The 23,945-nt window shown below is 38.4% G+C and overlaps 1 protein-coding gene across 1 annotated transcript; it reads left to right on the forward strand.

Moving 5' to 3' along the window:
* Positions 1 to 16,298: 16,298 nt before the first annotated feature.
* On the forward strand, positions 16,299 to 23,423 carry LOC130222085 (gastrula zinc finger protein XlCGF57.1-like). The gene is made up of 3 exons (XM_056454709.1): positions 16,299 to 16,350; positions 16,931 to 17,125; positions 21,069 to 23,423. The coding sequence occupies exons 2-3, from the start codon at positions 16,996 to 16,998 to the stop codon at positions 22,433 to 22,435; spliced, it is 1,497 nt and encodes a 498-aa protein (XP_056310684.1). The 5' UTR covers positions 16,299 to 16,350; positions 16,931 to 16,995; the 3' UTR covers positions 22,436 to 23,423.
* The last annotated feature ends 522 nt before the right edge of the window (positions 23,424 to 23,945 follow it).

A 23,945-nucleotide genomic window follows, 5' to 3' on the forward strand; every position in this document is an offset into this window, starting at 1 on the left:
ACAAAAGTTGAACTTTACTTGAGCACTTTTGTTTTTACTGAAACCAAGGTTTAAGACTTGGCTTGGAAGCATGCAAGTGTAAAAAAAGAAATACATGACCAAAAGTTTATACCATTCGAACAGTAGTTGTCAAATAGTCATAAGGCAAGTATTTTTTTAAAATCAATTTAAGTTAAAATATATGTGACGAGGGTATGGATACGAGTTAGAACTCTTTGAATCAAAATAACCGACTACGCCACCCTGGGAGTGACCCAGGGAAATAACTCTATTAGAAAAAGACACACAGGTTCGTTTCCCCTCAAAAAGGCACAGAGGCGTGAGTAATTACAAAAAGTACAAAAATATTTATTTTAATGAAAATGTAAGGTTGTACTCATTTGTTAAAAAGCACATCAAAAACTCATTAATATGGTCCTTTAAAATGATAACACTAATCATAAGTGCCTCACTTACCAATGGGTGCACAAAGCGGATGCTTTGAGCACTTGTTGGTCAGGTATACAAATACAGCGAGGTGCAGGACTTAGTATCTCTACTGCATGAAAAACGCAGGTTAAATACTGCCAAATCCCATTACTCAGCCAATTAAAAACTATCACATACCTGCAACAATGAACAGTCGTCCAGCCACTCCAGCCCAGAAAAATGCCACAGCCACAATGCACTATAACAATGCCAAAAGTAACTTAACGTTGGCCCATTCAAGCAAATGAAAAATTATCAGAACGAACACAATGCCTCTACCTGTAGCTGCGAAGACGGACACCCAAACAAAGTGCGTCAGAGTCGGACGTGACGCATCCCAAGGGACAACCAATCAGGCTTTAAAAAGGCGGTGCTACATGCCGATTGAGTGATGTCAATGTCAATCAGCTGCGCAGCACGAATGAAGTCAATGTCAATCAGCTGCGCAGCACCATCACATTTGGACTGACTCCAATATCAATATCAGCTGCACTACATCACATTCCACCCCCAATTTCTGCAACGTCGCCCCGACGGTGAACCAAACATACAATTGACCTAAGAGTCTAACTCCAAGGGCGGAAGAATGTACCAAACGAGTTACTCACTATACTGGACACAGTCCCTATACCTACAGCTCGTGGAAGGTGGTGCAAGTTAGAGTGCTGACCTGCTGTACTTCTCCCAGTTCTCCTTACCACGGTTTCTGCTGCTCTTACAGGGTCAGCGGGCACAACTTCCGGCTGCAAAGTCCCCACAGTTGCTGGACCCTCAAGTACCTCGTCTACAACCCGAGGGACAGGGGGAACAGCACCCTGTGACCTTGACCTTCCTCTAAGCTCTGGTGTCTCGGGAACTAGAACCAGCAAATCTCCATCACACTCCTCATCCAAAGGCTGCATGCACTCTCCCCTTGCAGGTTCAGGTAGACTAGGAGGCCGATCCTGACCAAGCTGGGCCTTCAGCAAGGATCTGTGAACATGTTTGGTTTTACTCAGATCTGCAACCGGGGCAATGGTATAAACTACCCCACTTTCAGTAGGCGCTTTTAGGATTTGGTAGACCACTGAGCTCCACAGGTCCTGGATTTTACATCTACCTCGCACCCCATGATCGCGAAGGTAAACCAGTTGACCCTCCTTCAGTGGTGCTTCCCTTACCTGGAGATCATGCCGGGCCTTCCGCCGGTCAGCGGCGGCACCCAATCTCTCACGAGCACCTTCAAAAGCGACTTGTAACCGATCTTGCTGTTCTACAATCCACCCATGAACACTGCCGGCTAACGGCTCTCTAACTCTACCTAAGAGGAAATCAATAGGAAGTCTAGGTTCTTGTCCAAACATTAAATAGTAAGGAGATTCCCCAGTTGACTGGTGAGGAGTAGTGTTGTACGCAAAGAGAACCTGAGGGAGACAGCATGGCCAATCACTCTTTTTAGAATATGGAAGGGAACGCAGAAGATCGTGTAACGTTCTATTAAAACGCTCACATTGGCCATTCCCAGCAGGGTGGTATGGAGTTGTATGTGACTTTACGACTCCATACAACCCACAAAGCTGCCGAATAAGAGTAGACTCAAAATTACGACCTTGGTCAGAGTGGATGCGACCTGGCACACCAAATTTACAAAACCACTCAGCCACAAGGACCTGGGCTACAGTCTCGGCTCGCTGGTCTCTAGTAGGTATAGCTAAGGTGTACTTCGTAAATATGTCAGTCATGACCAACACATTTTCGAGGCCAGACCTTGAGGGCTCCAACAAGGTGAAATCGAGAGCTAAAATCTCGTTAGGCCGAGAAGCCATAAGATGTCCCATGTAACTACTGGGAGCTGAGGGGGTGCCTTTAGCACACTGGCACCGCTCACACTCCTGGCACCAGCGTGCAATGTCAGCGAACATACCCGGCCAGTAACATCTCTGGCGAACCAGCTGGGAAGTACGCTCAACCCCCTGATGTCCATGCTGCTGATGCAGCTGGGTCAGGACCTCAGCTTTCATGAGGGCTGGTAGTAACACTTGGAGAACTTCCTCTCCGCCATCCGGGCGCAACACACGCCGATAGAGCACCCCTTCCATTTCAACCAGGCGGCCCCATTGGCGAAGCAAGATGACTGCCAAGCGAGAGAGTTTCTTACGCTCCTCCGAAGTGGGGAGCAACTTGCGCCTCCAAAACACCAACACCTCACCAATGACTGGGTCTGCTACCTGTCGAGCACCCATGTCACTGCCAGAGGGGCAGGGGAAGGCTGTTACCTGATTGACCTGGGTCACCAATCCATCTGGGGCTGTTTGCTGCAACACTACTGGAACAGCCACTCCTGGACACCGGTCTTGTACTTCTCCTGTACCTGAGAAGTTCTGCCGGGACAAAGCGTCTGCGTTACGATTGCTCCTACCCGATCTATACTTTATTTCAAAGTCAAATACGGACAATTGAGCAGCCCAACGATGCTCCATTGCACCTAACTTGGCAGAATTCAGGTAGCTAAGGGGGTTATTATCAGTGAAAACAATACATTTTTGGCCTAACAAATACTCCCTGAACTTTTCAGTCATGGACCACTTGAGTGCCAAAAACTCCAATTTCATTGAGCTATAATTAGATGGATTACGCTCAGTGGGCCTAAGACTGCGGCTGCCATACGCTATTGGACGCACCTTGCCCTGTTGTTCCTGTGAGAGGACTGCCCCCAAGCCTCCCTGACTGGCATCAATCTCTAAAATAAAAGGCAGAGAAAAATCAGCGTAAGCCAACACTGGAGCACTAGTTAACTTCATTTTTAACCCCTCAAAGCTACTCTGACATTCTGCAGACCAAGAAGCCGCAAAGTCATGGGCGTTGCCCTTTCGATGTTTTGGGTTTGCCAGTAGAGCCACCAGCCTATGGAGAGGGGCAGCCAACTTGGAAAACCCCTCCACAAAACGGCGGTAGTAGCTAGCAAATCCCAAAAACGAGCGCAATTCTGTAACACTGGCCGGGCAAGGCCAGTTGGCCACAGCCTCCACTTTACGTGGATCGGTGGAAACACCCTCAGATGAAATAACGTGACCCAAATAATGCACTTCCCTTTGAAAGAAAGCACACTTGGATAATTTGGCCTTTAACCCTTCCCTCTGCAGACGGCTTAGGACAACCTCCATCCGCACCAGATGTTCATCTATAGAAGAGGAAAAGACAACAATATCATCCAAATACAGGAGGAGGGATTGGCACTGTTGATCCCCAAACAACCGTTCCATCAATCGTTGGAAGGTGCTTGGGGCATTACACAGCCCAAACGCCATCCTATTCCACTCAAAAAGACCAAAAGGGGTACAGAAGGCAGTCTTAGGCTTATCCTTCTCAGTTACAGGCACCTGATTATACCCACTGGCTAGGTCCATGGTGGAAAACCAACAGGCCCCAGCCAGCGAGTCCAAAGTTTCCTCAATACGTGGTAGAGGGAATGCATCCTTTCTGGTCTTCGCATTCAAACGACGGTAGTCTACGCACATGCGCAGACCACCGTCCTTTTTCTTAACCAGAACAATGGGCGAGGCATAAGGACTGCAACTTTCTCTAATGACCTGGGTCTCTAACAGTTGGTTAATATGTGCCTTTACCACCTCATACTCAGACGGAGGGATGCGCCTGAACCGCTGCCGGACAGGGATATCGTCTAACAAGGGTATATCGTGAGATATCAGGTTTGTACAACCCAAATCACCATCGTGACTGGAAAACACTGGCAAATACTTAAACAGCAATGCCCTAACCTTACCTTGTTCTACTTCAGGCAGTATTGACAGGTCTAAGGTAGCTATTTGCTCCTGCACAGAGGGAGAAGGCTGTGCACTTACCTCAGCTGCAACCATGTTTACCTCTACGACCTCTGGGGGTAATGTAACCACATTAACCTTACTTACAACGCCCACAATAGTTCTGGCATACAACAGCACATCTATAGTGCCCACGTTAACTATAGGCACATAAACAGTACCACCATCCATCTTTAGGAGCGCAGGAGAGGCCAGCAAACCTGCAGGGAGACCTGAAATTGGAGGTTCAAACAGTACGGCATTACCCGAATACTGCACCGAACAAGTAGTGGCAACAAATTTTACAGTGCCACCTGGGATGCGACACGCCCGACGTCCACGCACCCTGACTTGTCCCTCTGCATTTGTAACTGGCTGAACTTCAGCTTGGTGACAATTTTGTAAGGCCTGAATGATAAAACTGGGGGCCTGTGATACTGCCGGTAAATCAAAAAGGCCTGTACCATGCTGGCCGAATAACTCCTGGTAGCAGCGGCTTAAAACATTCATACCCACTACACCAGGTGTTTGTGCACACATGCCACCAGGAGGATCCTTAACAACCAGCACTCCACAGTCTGAAACTACTCGCCCACAAAGCTCTATGTCTAATTCCAAATAACCAATATAAGGAATTGAAAGACCATTTGCAGCTCGAAGCTGTAACCAATGACATGATCTAAGCTGTTCTTGACCCCAAAGCCCAAAATTAGTCATGAAACAACTTTCAGTAATGGTGGACACCATGGAGCCAGTGTCCACCAAACAAGGGACCTGAACCCCACCCATAGATACAACGAGCTTTGGACAAGTAGACATTAAACACGGCATAAAATCATTAGAGCCTACCCTTTTCCCAACCAAGTTATGGCCCTGTAACTTGGTGGGAACTAGTTTTCCGACGGCTGGCTGGAGGACGACTGTTCACGTCTTGTTACAGCAGAATCAATATAGGCTGATGGTGCACGGACTGGTATCCGCTCGCCATCACAATTTCTAGCGAAATGGCCTGGCTGACGACATCTCCTGCAAATAACAGGATTGACTTTATGTGGCGGCAATTTAGACGAACAATTCTGAAGCAGAGTCATACTTTGAGCCAATTGATTCAATTGCTGTTGCTGCTTCAGCAACATGTCCCGCAATTCAGTCATTTCAGACTTTGCCCCACTACTAACGCTCCGATTCCCCTGCACCCCATACTGAATACCGTACGCTGATGGAACAGACTGACTTCGGCCCCGCGCTCCCCCAGGCATGCCCTCTCTTTCCCACCGAAGTGCTTCACCACGTGCGTCAACCAATGTGGCAGTAGGTTGACGGCGCACAAACTGCTTAAGTTCACGACGAAGGGTGCAATCATTAACATTTTCCACAAACTGATCTCTCAGTAAAGTTTCTGCATTAGGCATGCCATGAGGTGACTGACCTTTAACCTTTTCCAGAAGGCTCATAAGGGCCAAGGAAAACTCCACCAGAGTCTCCCCCTCCTGCTGTCTTCTGGAAAAGAATGACTCCTGAAGAGCTACATAGGACTTAGTACAGCCATATAAATCGCGTAATACCTGAATCACTCGCTTTGGATCCTCCCTTTCACTCTGTGGCCTATAACGAATTTCCTCTCTTGCCTCTCCCTCCAGGTGATCAAACAAGAAAAATGCCTGATCAGCTGAAGACAAATGGCGAAGACGCATGCAAGCCTCTGCTTCTTCCACCCACTCATTGATGTCAACTCCTGACCGCCCACTGAATTTTGGACATCTACGGTCTCGAGGAACGAAAACAAATCGTTCGGTTGATGAGGGACCAGCATCAATGAGTGGAGGATCTGAAACAGGAATAGAAATGTTAGATGGTCCCGGCACTGCAGCTGGCACCTGCTCTTGCCGTAGTCGCTCATTATCAGCTTTTAATTGAGTTACCAACTCCCTTAACTCACGTAATTCGTCTTCCATCGCTACAACCACGAACTAAAACGTACACGTGAAAAAATTAACTTGTATTGACCCACCAGGGGGGACTGCCGCAATCCAGTTCCTACAGAAATGAAAAAAATACAACCCACGTCTCTGCACACAATAAGAGGGGAATCCTGCCGACTACGCCAGAATGTGACGAGGGTATGGATACGAGTTAGAACTCTTTGAATCAAAATAACCGACTACGCCACCCTGGGAGTGACCCAGGGAAATAACTCTATTAGAAAAAGACACACAGGTTCGTTTCCCCTCAAAAAGGCACAGAGGCGTGAGTAATTACAAAAAGTACAAAAATATTTATTTTAATGAAAATGTAAGGTTGTACTCATTTGTTAAAAAGCACATCAAAAACTCATTAATATGGTCCTTTAAAATGATAACACTAATCATAAGTGCCTCACTTACCAATGGGTGCACAAAGCGGATGCTTTGAGCACTTGTTGGTCAGGTATACAAATACAGCGAGGTGCAGGACTTAGTATCTCTACTGCATGAAAAACGCAGGTTAAATACTGCCAAATCCCATTACTCAGCCAATTAAAAACTATCACATACCTGCAACAATGAACAGTCGTCCAGCCACTCCAGCCCAGAAAAATGCCACAGCCACAATGCACTATAACAATGCCAAAAGTAACTTAACGTTGGCCCATTCAAGCAAATGAAAAATTATCAGAACGAACACAATGCCTCTACCTGTAGCTGCGAAGACGGACACCCAAACAAAGTGCGTCAGAGTCGGACGTGACGCATCCCAAGGGACAACCAATCAGGCTTTAAAAAGGCGGTGCTACATGCCGATTGAGTGATGTCAATGTCAATCAGCTGCGCAGCACGAATGAAGTCAATGTCAATCAGCTGCGCAGCACCATCACATTTGGACTGACTCCAATATCAATATCAGCTGCACTACATCACATATACATGGATGGTTCACCCAAAAACTAAAATGTATTTATTATTTAATGACCCTGTAGTGGTTATAAACCTTTATGAGTTTCTGGTTCCACTTTATATTAGGTGGCTCAAACTACTATGTGCTTTGAAATACATTTGTTACAATGTACTTATTGTGTAAATACATCTTTTTTGTACTTATAATAAAATACCTATATGTAATTACATTGTTGTCCATCTCTTACACCTACCTATACCACCAAACCTGTCCCTAGCCCAACCCGTATCTCACCTCAAGAGCACCACAGGTGTTCTGCAAATACATTATGAACACAGTAATTACATTGTATTTTTTTGATGCAAGAACATAGTAATTAAGGCCAGCTAATATAAAGTGGGACCAAGAATAAAGTAAGAATTAAAGATATTAAAAATGTTTGAAAGCTAAAGTTGATCATTTGCTATTAAAAATTAAAGTAAGATCATTTGATAATACATTTATATTAGTCAACTTGAACAAAGTGCTGGTGTAGGCATCACTACAATAATAATTAATAATTCTTTACATTTATATAGCGCTTTTCTGGACACTCAAAGCGCCAGTGGGCAAATTTGGCCAGGATGCCGGAGTTATACCCCTACTCTTTTTTTCAAAGGACATCCTGGGATTTTGAATGATCACAGAGTGTCAGGACCTCGGTTTAACATCTCACCTGAAACACGGAATGCACACCCACAATGCACACATTTAGATTTGACATTTATTCAATATAATAAAAATTTTGGCATTTGTTGAGGGGGAACCTATTTGGTAGTTTTGTGATTCTATGATTTTACAGTTGATTTTAAAAAAATATCTAAAAATATTAACAGTACATCACTTTAACCACCAATGATGTTTGATAATATTGTGCATCTCTATCTAGAACTCACAAAAAAGTCAAATAAACTGTAAGATATCAAATCTTTTTGATTATAAACTGTGAATAAGCATATTCATTTACGTTTAAACTATTCAAATAAAATAGATTCACTTGATATGAAACTCTTCTTATTAAAGAACTTTTATAATGTAATCAAATATTACATTATAATTTCTGCATACATGACTGCCATTGCATGGTCTGCTAATAACAATATAACGTTTTTATTCAACTTTATTATTATAGCTCTGTAATGGAGTTATAATGATAAACAATCACTGTAATAACACTGTAACAATTACAGATGTAAACATGTCAATTTTACTCTCAATGCAGGTTGCTGAGAGAAGACATGAAACTGAGGAAGTAGAGGTTGTTGGGGTCTCAGAAGAGGGAGAAAGACTGCAGCTGCTTTTCAGCGATTTCAGTGAATTCGAGATCCCAGCCCATCTATACAATGGGAACATTGATGATTTGGTGAAAAAACTTCCATGCACAATAGCAATTGAGCATGCAAACCGGAGAGTTTTGGAAATTAAATTTGTATAATAATAGATATGTATTTCAATTAAGTTAGTACAGGAGTGCACAAACTTGGTCTTGGATGACTGGTGTCTAATAATTAGCTGGTCATATTGTGTCTGATTGTGGTTAAAATGTAACTATTCAAGACACCAGCAATACAGGACCAAGTTTGTGCACCCCTGTGTTTGTAGTTCTTTTGAGTTTATTTGAGTTAAAAGTTAAATGCAGTTGCTTTAGTTACAAAATTGTTTTATATCATAAATCATTTTTCTAACGAAAAAGTTTTAGTCTGTTTTAACCTACATACACATTTTATTAATTAATGAACATCTGTTAACCACACGGTAGCGTTAGTACTGAAACCATAGCCTTTCACATCCAAGGAGGAAACAAAAACCCATATTTAAATTCTGTACAATCAAGATTCATAACCATTGTGTATCATTTTCTCTTAGAATTAGGACTACAAAGGAACAATAAAATGTTAACTTTAGCATCCAGTAATTAACTTACCTTTGACAGTTATATTCCAGATCTTCTCCAAGTATGAGGACCCAAATAAATATTTGATACAGGTCTAGGCAGCCAGACTACACATCCCTTAATCCTCAACACCTCACACCTGAAGTTCATGCACTGTCAGAAAAAAGGGTATGGTTGGGGTCCATTTGTGAACACTTGAGGTACAAATGGTGAAGTTGTATACTCAATGGTTCAAAGTAGCACCCTAAGATACTTATATGTACCATTTAAGGGTAAAAAAGTACAAATATGTTCCCAACTGTCAAAGGGTCAATGTTTGGGCCATTTAAGGCCCAAAGAAAGGTACAATAACTTGTATGAAAAAAGGAGCAAGTCAACGTGTATGAAATTGTCCTTCATTTATGTCATGAGTTGTTGGTTATTTGGAAGAACTGCACAAAAAAAAACTGTACATTAACAATAACATTATTTAATTATAAAACATGGCCTTATAAATATTATAATTTTTTTTTTCTTAAGAAAATGTTAACATAAATCCCCCTAAATGTGAAGTGAAATGGCTTATTACACACAGACCTTTCTTTGATTATCAGATTTAATAAACTACTACAATGGACATACAAGTATATAGTTAGAGATGTATAGATGTATACAATAGGAATAAAAGGTAACCAGATTGGTAAACAAAAACAGAGTAGTACAACAGTGTAGCATTAATAAATAAATTAATAATAAAACAATTATAAAACGTAACGGAATATGCCAAAATAATACACCTGAGAACAAGTAATAGATTTAAAAGACCAAAAACTGGCCGTTAGATATACACAAAATGTATAAAATATCATGTTTTAACTACAATGGGGAGATTGAATCCAGCGGCAGATCCGAGATGGACTGGCCGTAGTAAAGCTGCTGTTGGCGGGGGAGAGAATCATAAAGCTCCCACTGACAGAGTCCGCATTCACTGAAGCATATTGTTAAAGACGCGCAATTTTTGTAAATAAACTGCTGATTCGAGTTTAAAACAACTATATTCTCGCCTGAAATACTCTTAAAACTACATTTTGTGATACATTGGATGAGATTTTTTTTAAACTTGCGGGTCTGCACAGCGGGATGTTATTCATTGACTTTCGCTTAGTAGCAGCCAGCAAATTTGAATTCGTGTTGTCCAATAGGATTTTTGCCCGCGCAGTGCATTCATAATGCGAGCTGATTATGTGCGACGGTTATTCATCTTTAATTGAGCTGTTTCACTACTGTTCTGATGTTCTTCTCGACAGAGGATGGACTTGAAGGACTCAAAGAGGCTGGAATACGCTCGTGAAGACGAAGCACAGACATTTGCAGGTACGTTTAATGTTAAATAACTTATTGTGAATATCCGTCGGGTCATATTCAATTCATATTTGACGTTACTTTGCCTTGTGTATGTAGTTAAGCCTAACGTCGAGTTACCTGGCGTGTGAGGGGACCCTTTTTTTGTAATTTAAGGTTAACCAGAAATGAAGATATGATTTTTCACATAACCTGACCGTGAGACAGAGCTCGAGACGCTGACAAAACAGCGGTGCAACGTCCAGAGAAACAGTTCAAACACATTTCGTTTTGTTTGGATAATGTCGTTAAGCCTTTATTGCATACGTTGTTAATAAATTGGGAATTTCCTTTAGTGTTGGTAAGCTAACCTTCATGTTTACTCCGAACTGGAGTGAAGTAAACACCTGTCCCCTTTATGTCTGAAACAATATAACGTTAGTTTATGCATAGAACCCGACCCACGTTGATTTATAGCAGTTGTATTTTGCAACGTTACATATTTAAATAACGTTATAAACGCATGTCCAAGAGAATCCTACTAATACCGGTGTCCCGTCAGATCAAGGTGCAGGTCGTTTATCAAACCTTTGAGTTGCTAATTTAAAGGGTTTTTTTTTTTTGCTGTTAACCTTAAATTCACACCGATCATGTTTTTTTTTCTTTCAGAAAAAGAAGTGGACGAGGAAGCAATGGAGAGTAATAACGTTAGTAAGTAACGTTACAATTATTCATTACATTCAGTATTTTGGCTTTCATCACTGTTTGTTAATAATTTATACATTAACTTATATTTGATCCAATAGGTGATTGCTGCAATTGGTGAGGATGCATCATCTTTTGAGCGTAATGCGAATGTTCTGCATATCCAGTACAATAAGGTGTGTGACCCTTTATTAAAAACACCCTTGTCAGTGAGATCACACATTTTAAATCAGTTCTCAGTTTAAATGAAAGTTTAATGTCAGTGTAGGCCAAACTGTAGGATCAAATGACTATTATAAATGTTATCACTATTGTAAAAATATTAGAATTTTCAAGCTTTGTGGTAAACACATATGTGCATTCAAGCTTACAACTATTTGTACAGTGAGAACTAAAGGGAAATGGCAACAAAGAATATTAGATAGTTTTTAGTTAAAGTGAATCACTAATTTCCTTTTTGTTTATTTTCAGTCGTGGTGAACCTGACTGAATGCATTTATCAACCATCTCCAACCAAGTGAGAGCTTCAAACACAGCTTTACCAGTATTGTGCTAAAGGTGCCTGAGTTTGATTAAGAAAAAACCATCTCCACTGGCCAAAGTCTGCAAAAAAGCAAAAGAAGAGAAGTTTACAGATGATCTAACAGGTAATAACCTAAAACTTACATGATAATAATTTTGCTAGATCCAACCCTTATTTCTTGGATGTGATCATTAAGTGCCTTTTCAAGCTGCATTTAGCAAGTTCAAACTCATGGGCCTTATATAGAAACCCTTTATATAGAGAACATTCCTCAATGTTTTTCTTTAAAAAATGTAATTCATAAAAATACATCAATATCTTTTATTCAGCATTTGCTAAACGTTCCAATAATTTTTTTTTCTTTATTTTAAAAACAGGTGCTTTATATTATTAAATTATTTAAGAGTACTTCATTATTTGTCTTTATTTTATTTTAGGGTGTCACGGTGGAGCAGTGGGTAGCAAGATCGCCTCACAGCAAGAAGGTTGCTGGTTCGAGCCTCTGCTGGGTCATGTGGCATTTCTGGAGTTTGCATGTTCTCCCCATGTTGGCGTGGGTTTCCTCTGGGTGCTCCGGTTTCCCCCACAAGTCCAAAGACATGCGGTACAGGTGAATTGGGTAAGCTAAGTTGGCCGTAGTGTATGTGTGTGAATGAGTGTGTATGGGTGTTTTCCAGTGATGGGTTGCAGCTAGAAGGGCATCCGCTGCATAAAACGTGTGCTGGATAAGTTGGCGGTTCATTCTGCTGTGGCGACCCCAGATTAACAAAGGGACTAAGCCGAAAAGAAAATAAATTAATGGATGACTTTATTTTGCAATAGATTCTGACTTTCGAGCAGAGAAAGTTGATTGCTTACAGTAATTACAATGGGAGAGGTTTGGGAACTGTTGGTTAAACACTTTAATACTCTAATAGATGTTATGCAGTTCTAACAGATTTTACATTGTTTATTGATGTCATGTTTTTTCTTTTCACAGTGGGATGATGATGATGCTCCATACCCAACTCTACAGATGGTTGAAAGTCCTCTGCAAAGTCTAGGAGAATAGAAGTTAAAAGACATTATTGCATCCTTCACTGTTTACTGTGTTTTCAACTTGGCTTATTCACACTACATAAAGAATGCAAAAGATGAACATCAGCAACTCCCCAAGATGGAGCAACAATTTGAATTTGAACATCAGCAACAATGTAAAGATAGAGATCCAAAATTACAAGAAAAACAACTTGTAGTGCAGCTGAACTGGTATTGCTGGGTCTTCAACAAACAGCAATGCTTGGATCTAGCATTTACTTTGGTGCATGCGTTTCGAGTCTGTGCATCAGTATTTTAAGACTAGCAGCTATAGACATTTCAATAACATTGCCCAAATCAACTGAGAAGCACAAGATGAAACAATGCTAAGAATTTTCTCAGCCAAACATCCTTAAAGAGATTGACACTTTCAGGGTTTCAAATTGAAACTGTTTTCGTGTGCTAATGCTAATGGAGAAGAAATGACTCTTTCCTAATGAAATACATTTTAAATGTCAATACTGCACTGTTGTGTGATTCATATTTCCATGCAAATACAGTAAGAGTTTGACTTTGAATGGGGTGTTATAAATCAAGACAGACGGACTTTCAGGCTCTTGAAACATACTCTGCTGATAAACAGTTTCTTAAGAATGTTTAGAAATTTGAAATCAAATGTGTAATACTGTTTGATCAAATGTGTTTTTGAGATCTAAAATTATAAAGGGTATAAGTGACATCTTCCAATTTACTGTACGGGAAAAGATTGCTTTGAGATTCTTGATGCTTTTAGAAAATGTAGAATGCAGTGCACTAGCAAAAATGTACTTCATGAGGTCTAGTGCTGTTTTAGAAAAATTACTTTGTTACATTGGTAAAAATGCGCAGTGAAATGGGCTGTATGTACTGATGTTGAAAAAAAAAATTAATACTAAGCTTTTTGCAGTTTCATAAAATGTTTTAAAATGTTTAAAGCAGCTATTTTTTTAAGTTTATGCATCTGGTATGACATTGTGATAGCTTAAAACGTTCATCCTCTGAAAAGGTGACAATGTAATTGTTTTGAATCTTTAAGTGTGTGTTTGTGATAAAATGTTAAAGGTATAAAGTTACAATTTTCATGCAGTTTGTACTCATGGAAAAAGCTTTTTATTCTTTTAAAATGTAATGTTTAAACATTCACCCTGTAAAAATGTTGATATTTAATGTTTAATAAATGTGATAAATGAAATTTAATGTGCTGTGTATGGAGTACAAATCTGAAATGAAAAGGTACAAAATTCATCCCTATGGAAGAGGGATTGTACCTTTTTTAAAGGTACATTATTGTACCATAGCCCAAGTTTGGAACAAATTAGTCAGCAGAGGTACATATTTGAGCCATCAAGGTACATACTGCTTGAGTACAAATATGTACCCATGTGAAAGGGTACAACAGGTGTACCCTTGAGGGTACTGCCCCAGTGACAAGCCATTGTAGCCCTAAAGGTACAAATTTTGCACATTTTTTTCTGACAGTGTGGGGATGTTTGTTCATTGACTCCAAATATAAACTTCTAGGGAGTTTCGTTTGTAGGAGCTGTGCAATGAACAGATGAGCATCTGCACGGACTGGCCTTCTTCTGAGTTCATGAGTGCCATGACGCACATCACCACAGAGAATTTTTTCACCACAGATAGTGACGTGTGCTTACTGGGCAATCTGTGAACCAGCAGTAACCCACATAAAGTGAAAACTGGTATTTTCGACATCAGGGTTTTGACTCTGCCGTTTGAAACCAAAGCTGCAATAGGGGTGGAGAGAATTGATGCCTCTGGAAATAATGTTGGTCCACTGAAGACTCTGATAAAGTCTCCCTTTTTGTTGTTTCCTAAGTGCCTGCCATTCATTCTGGGATATAAAAAAACAGGGCTGAGATGGCAAAGCACAGTGAAAGTATTTTTCCCCACTGCTTTGTGTAGAGAACACATCTGAAGACACTTCCTTCTCCAAGGTCTGTAAAAGGGGCAAAAAGTTTATCTCATATATATATATATATATATATATATATATATATATATATATATATATATATATATATATATATATATATATATATATATATATATATAAAACGAAGGAGAAACAGCTGCATGCCCTCATCACAGGCTGATTGGTCCCAGCTGCAGCCCATCAGCCGGCTTGCATTTAAACAACACAATAGAAAGGTGAGAAGGCTCAGTCACATAACACAAACTGTTCTGATGCAATGCCAAGAACGAGAGAAACAGGATATTAAAGGTTATGGATGGATAATACGAAGTAAAATAAATTATATGGAAATAGACACACTAACAATTTCGCCCACTATAGTATTTCCAGTAGTTCCCACATGGCTGATTGGTGATTTGGAAGTTGATTTTGAAATACTGAAAGAAAAACAAGAAAGTGAGATTGACAGCAAACGAGAAGAAAATTATATAAAGGAAAAATACAATGAAACAACTGAAATATACACAGATGCATCAAGAATTGGACAAAGAGTAGGAGTGTCACATAGTATTTCAAAGTTAAAGATTGAAGCTGCAAAAAGAATTAATAATAATTTAGCAGTGTATACAGCAGAATTGGTAGCGATATGGTTAGCTCTAAAGTGGGTTGAGGATAATAAACCAATTAAAGCTGTCATTGCATCTGATTCAAGTTCAGCACTTATGAGTATAAAACATTTAGTATCAGAGTCACGGCAGGACATCATTTACGAAATAGTGCAGATGAGAAATAATCTCAAAATCAGGAGTTATCATATCATTGTTGTGGGTACCAGACATATAGGGGTCAGTGGGAATGAGATGGCAGACAAGTTGGCAAAACAAGCAGCACATCAAACTACGATAGACATTAACATCAAAAACAGCAAGTCAGAAATCAAAAGTATCATTAAAACTAAAGTATTGGGAAAATGGCAACATATATGGAATAACGGAGTACAGGACGTCAATATTACACCATACAGAACAAAGTAGGAAAAGGTAGGGAAACAAGGAAAAGCAAACAGGAAGAAGACAAGTTCACAAGAATGAGATTTAATCACACAGCACTCAATAGTACATTACATATGATCAATAAACATGCAGATGGGATGTGTGAATGTAATAACAACCAGGAGACTGTAAAACATTTATTAATGCACTGCCCAACATTTCACACAGAAAGAAATAGATTATTCACACAGTTACAGGAAAAACAAGTGGAACCTAACATAAAGAAAAGTTGAGCACAGATGATGTGTGTTTTAGATAAGTTTATAACTTTTTGAAAGACACAGGGTTAAGTAATAGAATTTAGTATATAGCAGAATAGTTATCTATGGTAGCTGTAATATGCAGAAGGAAGGGAATGTAAGTATATATAACTTTTATATATATATATATATATATATATATATATATATATATATATATATATATATATATATATATATATATATATATATATATATATAAATTGTAGCGCTTTGTTTCATCATAAGAAATACATGAGTTAGTTAACTCCTGAATCACACTCCAATCCAGATAGTAGCGGTAATGCTGGTTGCCAACCACCAAAAAAACACAAGAAGAGGAAAAGAAGTGGCAAAAAAAGGTTAAAAAAAAAGACTTTTATTTTGACGTGGCGTGTGACGTCATAAGCCTGCGCCGCTCCCGCGTTGTGATTCAACTGGAGAAAGGTTTGTTTTGAAGTGTTTACGCTTATAAAGCGATTGATTAAAGTTTCATTTTTTTCATTCAGTGGTAAATAATGTACCTGCTGTTGACAATATTACTTTAACCCTTTATGCAACGTAGTAATCTTTTACTCATAGTAATGAGGGCTATTGTTTGAATAAAGATAGGATAACCTTTTTGTCCCAGAGAGGGAATTTGTCTTGTGCAAAAAAAGAGCTACAACATTTCTGTAAGCAGACAAAGTAAATAAAACAAACAAAACAATAAAGAAACAACATACCTAAAAGTTACAGAGATGTGTGTAATAAGTGTTTTAATGAAGGTTTAATTTATTAAATAGCATAATGTCTATATTAAACAGCATAAAGTAAACATCACTATATATAAGAAATGGAGTAATAGTTTTAATTAGCTCGTTTGTGGCTATTGTTTCTTACTCGGACTTACTTGATTTCTTTTTGTTCATTACTCTCATATAAAGAAACTGTTGAAGCAAGTATTGAAGAGAAGTTATTTTGTTTCTGTTCATTGTTTTATTTATTTTAAACAGAACATGTTTATTGTTTTGTTCATTTTAAACAGGATAAAGGGTCCAAACACAGATAAAAACTCCTGCTGAAGCGACTGATCTCCACACTGTTATAAAGATGGCGTTTATTAAAGTGGAGAGTGAAGACCTGAAGATTGAAGAAACATTCACAGTCAAACAGGAAGATCTGCAGGAACAAACAGAAGAAACATTCAGAGTCAAACAGGAAGATCTGCAGGAACAAACAGGTTGGTTTTCATTCTCAAAGACCAATTCAGTCATTTGATCCTCATTCAGATATATTTGAATAATAAGAATACTAAATTAAATCCATCTTGCAGTCCTGAGTGTGCTGCCTAGTTCTCCTAAATGCACATAAACACTCAGGAGCTATGTTTCCATCTAAAAAGGCAAATAAACTTTATGCGCAAAACTGGATTATCGCATAAAAGACGTGCAAATAAAGCAGCGTTTCCATTCAAAGAGTCAAAGTAAACAAAATAGTCACTTCCTGATTAACTGGCGCCAAATATCAACAGTAAAAATGGAATTTGCTGCGATAAGAGAAGCTGCCTCAATCTTTTCTTCATCTAATAAAGGACTTGCGCCTCAGAAGGCAATCCTGACACGCAGTGAAGAGCGGTGGCGTTTGAAGATGTCAGATGCGGAGCACAGACGCTCTTGATTCTGGAGGTCATTAATAATATAATAACACTAATACTTCAACGGTAAGGCGTTTTAGAATGACCAAAACAACAGTTCAGATGGTTCTGCAGTGTGCTCAGCCTGCTGATGTGTCCATTTACACACATTTTTATCATCACATGATCTCTTATAACAAAATCACATGACCTTTTTTAATGCGCATACTGAAATTTGTTCAGTAAAAGTGTTTCCATCGTGATTTATGCACATCTTTTCTTATCTAATAAAAAGTTTATCCTACTCAGTTATGCGCTAAAGTTTTTATGTGCATTTTCAAAAATTTATGCGCAGCATGACGTTTCCATCAACCATTTTTTTATGTGCATATGCAAAATAAGTGGATGGAAACAGCCATTAAAAGACAGGAATAAGTTTCTTTCGTCACTTGTTCTCATGTCTTTTGTCGTTATTTTATGTATTATTAGTCTCCCATTTTCTCTACCTTCTTAAGGTTATTGCTTTTCTTGTTCTCCTACTGTTTGTAAAGCATCCTTGAGCACTGGCGCTATATAAAATAAATAAAAACAATAAATTAAAAAAGTTTGACTGAGCTGAGGATATTTGATCTACAGTATTCTCATAGAAGATATCTGCTATTACAGTGATAGTGTTGGCTTAGTACTTTCCATTTGCATATGTCATGTTTATTACAATTTTTTTTTCATCAACTTCTTTATGAGTTTAAAGTTGTTTTAGTAGTTGTTACTAGTTCTCACTGCTAGTATCTGAGTTAGAATAACAACATTATTATAATAACTAATTACCAGGGCTATTGTGTTTAAACAGGGTTTCCGCAGGGTCTTAAAATGTCTTAAATTCCAAAATCACAATTTTAGGCCATAAAAAGTCTTAAATTTACTGAAATATTGTGTTGTAGTTCTTAAATCTTATTTTAAACAAGTCTTTATTTTCCTTTGTTCATGTTTTGCTACCAAATCTGGCCAAAACCCATACAATCACCAACAATCCATCTCAATAAAACTTTCAACTTTTCATTTAAAAAGGTCATTTTAACTCTGTTTATCATAATAATTTCATTATTTTCTTTACAATAACATTTGTTTAAACATGCTTCATGTATTTACTGCTGAGGACATCGACCTGGACAGATTGTTGTGTATAGATTTAGTTTATTATTTTTAAAACTTTTAAAGCATTTGTTCATTTTTATTATTTTTTAAAAGAAAGTTTATTTTGGAAAAAAGAGTGTGGATACAAGTAAAGCTTGCTTATTTTTACACAATATTTAAGATCTTTTGCTAAGAAATATCTAAAAACAATAATAAAAGTTATATATATATATATATATATATATATATATATATATATATATATATATATATATATATATATATATATATATATATATATATATATATATATAATTTTTTAAATTAATTTATTATTGTTTTATTAAATGCATTAAATTGTATTATTTTTTTGATGGGGCAAATAAAAATATTTTCCATCTGGGCCATTTGAAAAATTCCTTAGCCTTTAGCCCTTTATGAGTCTAACATTTCAGTCATAATGGTCTTAAAAATGTCTATAAAAGTCTTAAATTTATCTTGGTGAAACCTGCAGAAACCCTGGTTTAAAGTATGTCAAAAAACATGGAGGCCCCAATTTTAAACATGCTGAATGAAATGGTCACTAAAATAATTAATTGTTATAAAACATTGTACAGTATTCTAACCTATATGATGTTGCTGTGGGACGACGTGAGACAAAACTAACAAATTATAGTGGAACAATAAAGTTTAGCATTGCACTGACTACAACTGGCCAACAAACTAGTCTAAATGACTTTTGCTGCTTAAGAAATGGATTACAGCATGCTGATGATATGCAAACATTTGAGTGTAAAGTTCGTCAATATTCACCAATTGTTCACGTACCAGCAGGTGCCGCCATTGGAATCTTTTTGCTTGAGACTTTTTTTAAGGAATGAATTTTTAGGTCTTAAAAACAGTGTTATGGTGCTTAGGCATGGGACGATAACCGTTTTCATGGTATCCCGCGGTTTGAAAAAAACTTGAGGTTTTAAAACCGCCAATATTTTCTGCTGTACCGTCCCTACGGTATATGTAAGTTTTTTTTACATTTTGTTTTAAGTTTTAGGACAACAGTATCTCCAGCAGAAAAGATATCCAAAGATGCCGTTTTAAATTGTAAAGAAATCTGTTTTTGAAACAAATGAAGACAGCAGAAGTCAATGATTCATTTGAATTATTCAGCCTGACATGTTTACTGCTCCAACATACTTAAAAAAATTTCTCAAATGAAAATATTTTGTGTTTAAAGGGAAAAAAGTGTTTGTTTTTTACCCAGACATTTAAAAGAATATATTTTAGAGCAGTAATCACAGTACTGTGAAACCATGATATTTTTATTCAAGGTTATCATACTGTCAGGATCTTATATTAGCCCATGCCTAAAGCTGCTTGATGTTGCAAAGTCATATTTTCTAATTGTATTGTTTTTCTTTGTATGTGTAGTCATGAAGACACTTGTTTAAGTAGCCTGTTTCTGAAAGAGAGGTAACTTTAACTCGTAGTCAGTCGCCGTGGTCACTTACTCTGTGAAACTAACCTGGTCATTAGCAGGTTTTATTCTCTAAACTCTGAGTTTCAGTCGGTCTCCTCCCCTTTTTTTTTAAAGATGAAGCAGTATTTCTCGCTTAGCCTTTCATTTCCAGCCACCTATTTTTATGTGCATTTTGGATAGGCTATGAGCATAAAAAATTGGTTGATGGAAACGTCATGATGCACATAACTTTTGAAATATAGGCATAAAAACATGCGCATAACTGAAAAGGACAAACTTTTTATTCGATAAGAGAAGATAAACTTACGTAAACTACGCAAGCACTTTTACTGAACAAATTCCAGTATGTGCATTAAAAAGGCTTGTTATAAGAGATCATATGATGATGAAAATGTGTGTGAATGGACAAACCAGCAGGCTGAGCACACTGTAAAACATCTGAAATGTTGTTTTGGTCATTCTAAAAGGTCTGAACCGTTTCAGTATTAATGTTAATATATTATTAATTGCCTCCAGAGTGTCTGTTCTTGTGTGTGTTCATTGTGTGTTGGCATTGTCCTCTGAGGTGAAAGTCATTTATTAAACAAAGAAAAGATTCATGTAGCTTCTTCTATCGCAGTAAATTCTGCTTTTACTGTTGATATTTGGCACCAGTTAATCAGGAAGTGACGATTTTGTTCTCTTTGATTCATTGGATGGAAACGCTGCTTTATTTGCACATCTTTTATGTGATATTCCTGTATTATACATAAAGAAGATATTTAAAAAAAAATCTATAAAAAAAAAACTTAGCTTACTGTGTTCCACAATAAAGGAAATGTTTAAAACCACATGACAGAGAGTAAATGGTAAGGTCATTTTAATATTTGGGTGAAAACATCCATTTCTTGCTTGTCACTTTGAGCCTTCATACTAAAGTTAACTTTTTTTTTTTTTTAGACCTGATGGTACTGAAAGAAGAGACTCATCAACAGAATGAAATGGAAGAGAAACAGCAGAAACCCCAAAAAATAATGACTGATGAAAAACCTACACTGACTAAAAAGACTTCATCACACGGAAGACCTCGGAAATCCAAATCTGGGTGTAATTTCAGCTGTAAACAGTGTAGAAAGAGTTTCAGTCAAAAGTCAAACCTTGATGTTCACATGAAAGTTCACACTAGGAAGAAACCTTGCACTTGCAAACAGTGTGGAAAAAGCTTCAGTAATACAGGAAACTTAACCGTGCACATGAGAATTCACACTGGGGAGAGGCCGTATATGTGCCAACAGTGTGGAAAAAGCTTCTATCATGCTGGAAACTTGGCAGAGCACATGAGAATTCATACCGGAGAGAAGCCTTACTCTTGCCCTCAGTGTGGAAAGAGTTTTAAGCAAAATGGCACCTTTAAAGTCCACATGAGAATTCACACTAGGGAGCAACCTTACAGCTGCGAACAGTGTGGAAAGAGTTTTGGTCAAATACAAGACTTTAAAACCCACATGAGAATTCACACCGGAGAGAAGCCTTTCAGCTGTAAACAGTGTGGAAAGAGTTTCAGAAAAAAGCCAAACCTTAATGTTCACATGAGAGTTCACACTGGGGAGAAACCTTACACCTGCAAACAGTGTGGAAAGAGTTTTAGTCAAAAACAAAGCTTTAAAACCCACATGAGAATTCACACAGGAGAGAGGCCGTTTACATGCCAACAGTGTGGAAAAAACTTCCATAATTCAGGAAACTTTGCAATGCACATGAGAATTCACACTGGAGAAAGGCCCTACACTTGCCAACAGTGTGGAAAAAGCTTCTATAATGCAAGAAGCCTTGCACTGCACATGAGAATTCACACTGGAGAGAAGCCTTTCAGCTGTAAACATTGTAGAAAGAGTTTCAATCTAAAGCAGAACCTGAATGTTCACATGAGAGTTCACACTAGGGAGAAACCTTACACCTGTGAACAGTGTGGAAAGAGTGTTGGTAAAAAACACGACCTTGAGATCCACATGAGGATCCACACTGGAGAGAAACCTTACACATGCACAGAGTGTGGTAAAAGTTTCAGATGTAAAAACACACTCAAATACCACATGAAAACTCACACCGGAGAGAAGCACATGGATGGTCACACTGGAACCATAGTGTTCACATGTGATCAGTGTGGAAAGAGTCTCACACGCAAAGACTCCTTTAACAAACACATGAAGACTCACTCAGATGAGGATCGTTTTAGATGCAGAGAGTGTGGAAAGGGCTTTAAACATAAAAGAAGCCTCATCACTCACCAGAAGCTTCACAATGGAGAGCAGAGTCCTCAAAAATGAGGCCTTGTCCACACAAACACAGGTATATTCAAAACGGCAGCTTGTTTATGTAGTTTGGCTGTTCATTCATGTGAAGTTTATTTATAAACTATTTTCGTTTTCCCCGGGTTCCCATATTTCCTCCCACAGTCCAAAACACACGAGCTAAGTAAACTGAACATTCTAAATTGGCACCATAGTCGAGCTCTGAGTAAGCCGTATATCTCTCTTTAGTCATTCCTTTATGTGTCATTAGCACAGAAACAAGTCTGGGGAGTTCATCAAGATCTACCTAAGCTCAAACTCCCCTCTCACCCTGCTTACGAGAGGGAGCCCAGGCCTTGAGGATCTTATGAGCTTAGGGCTCTCTCCCGGGACAGCATGCCAAACAAGTGTGAACTCTTGAATACATATCTGATACTGATAATGAAACCCTTTAAACACCTGAAGATGTAAACTCAATAGCTGAAGAGGGGTGAAGATTTTGACAACTGTTTTGTAGTGTAGATCAGGGATCACAGCCCAGTACCAGGTTGTAAGATTTGCTACTGGGCTACAAGAATGCAAAACAACTCTATATGTTGATAGATTGTATGGCTTGTTTCACATGCAAACAAGTATCTGCATCTGAAAAGGTGTGAACCAAATGGCCTACAGGAACTCAAGAGTTGTGACCCAACCAAAACAGTTGGGTAATCTCTAAGGGGTTACATCCGTTGTTATAGTGTCTCACAGACAGTACTTTGGGTTAAGCTACTTGAAGACCGACGACTTAACATCACTGCTGAGGAGCTGCATTATTCCTTGTCTATAATAAAGCCTTCTCCCCGTAAGAACTTTGGTCAGCTTACTTATTTGATGTATTAGAGTGATCTAACAATGTGCTTCAACTTTGGATTGCATACACTGTAAAACTGCAGGGTTCCACACAATTCTTTCATGTTGTCACAACACAAATTTATGTGGATTGAACATTAAAAAAAAATTGTCCCACTGATCTTTTAAGAATTGTGTTATTTCAGCTCATTTTAATCAAGTAAAGTAAGTAATTAAGTAAAATAAATATATATTTTTGAGTGCCCTTGCAAATAGTTTATTAATTTGCCAATCAAATGGTCGGCTCTGAACAGAATTAGAATGATTAGGGAGGAGAAAATGTTTGGGGAGATGCAGGGAACACTGTTCTACACCCTTACGTTGTTTTTTTTGAACATTCACATTGTCTAATTGCGTAAACAAACACTGATTTACCTCCAATTTTGGGCTTTTGTCTGCAATTTCACAAAACTTGTTGGCGAATGAAAGTCTGCCTAAACTCGTGCAGTGTAAACTCGCCATAAGTCAATGACAGTGACCGACCAATGCAGACTCCCTAAAGCCCTGTTTAGACTACACAATGCCATTTGCCAGTAACGACTGATCAGATTTGTGTCAGGTTATGAGATTTTGACTTGATCTAATCTTGATGTGTTGTGGGACTTTGGTGACAAAACTTCGTGAAGACTTTGGTTACAAAACACGACACATTTAT

This window comes from Danio aesculapii, chromosome 4, assembly GCF_903798145.1.
Source record: "Danio aesculapii chromosome 4, fDanAes4.1, whole genome shotgun sequence".
NCBI classification, from domain to species: Eukaryota; Metazoa; Chordata; class Actinopteri; order Cypriniformes; family Danionidae; genus Danio; species Danio aesculapii.

Bases quoted from the DNA above. Each gene is read 5' to 3' on its own strand.
- LOC130222085 (XM_056454709.1), top strand. From the start codon at position 16,996: ATGGCGTTTATTAAAGTGGAGAGTGAAGACCTGAAGATTGAAGAAACA. The intron at 17,126-21,068 runs GTTGGTTTTCAT...TTTTTTTTTTAG, and splicing joins AGATCTGCAGGAACAAACAG to ACCTGATGGTACTGAAAGAA.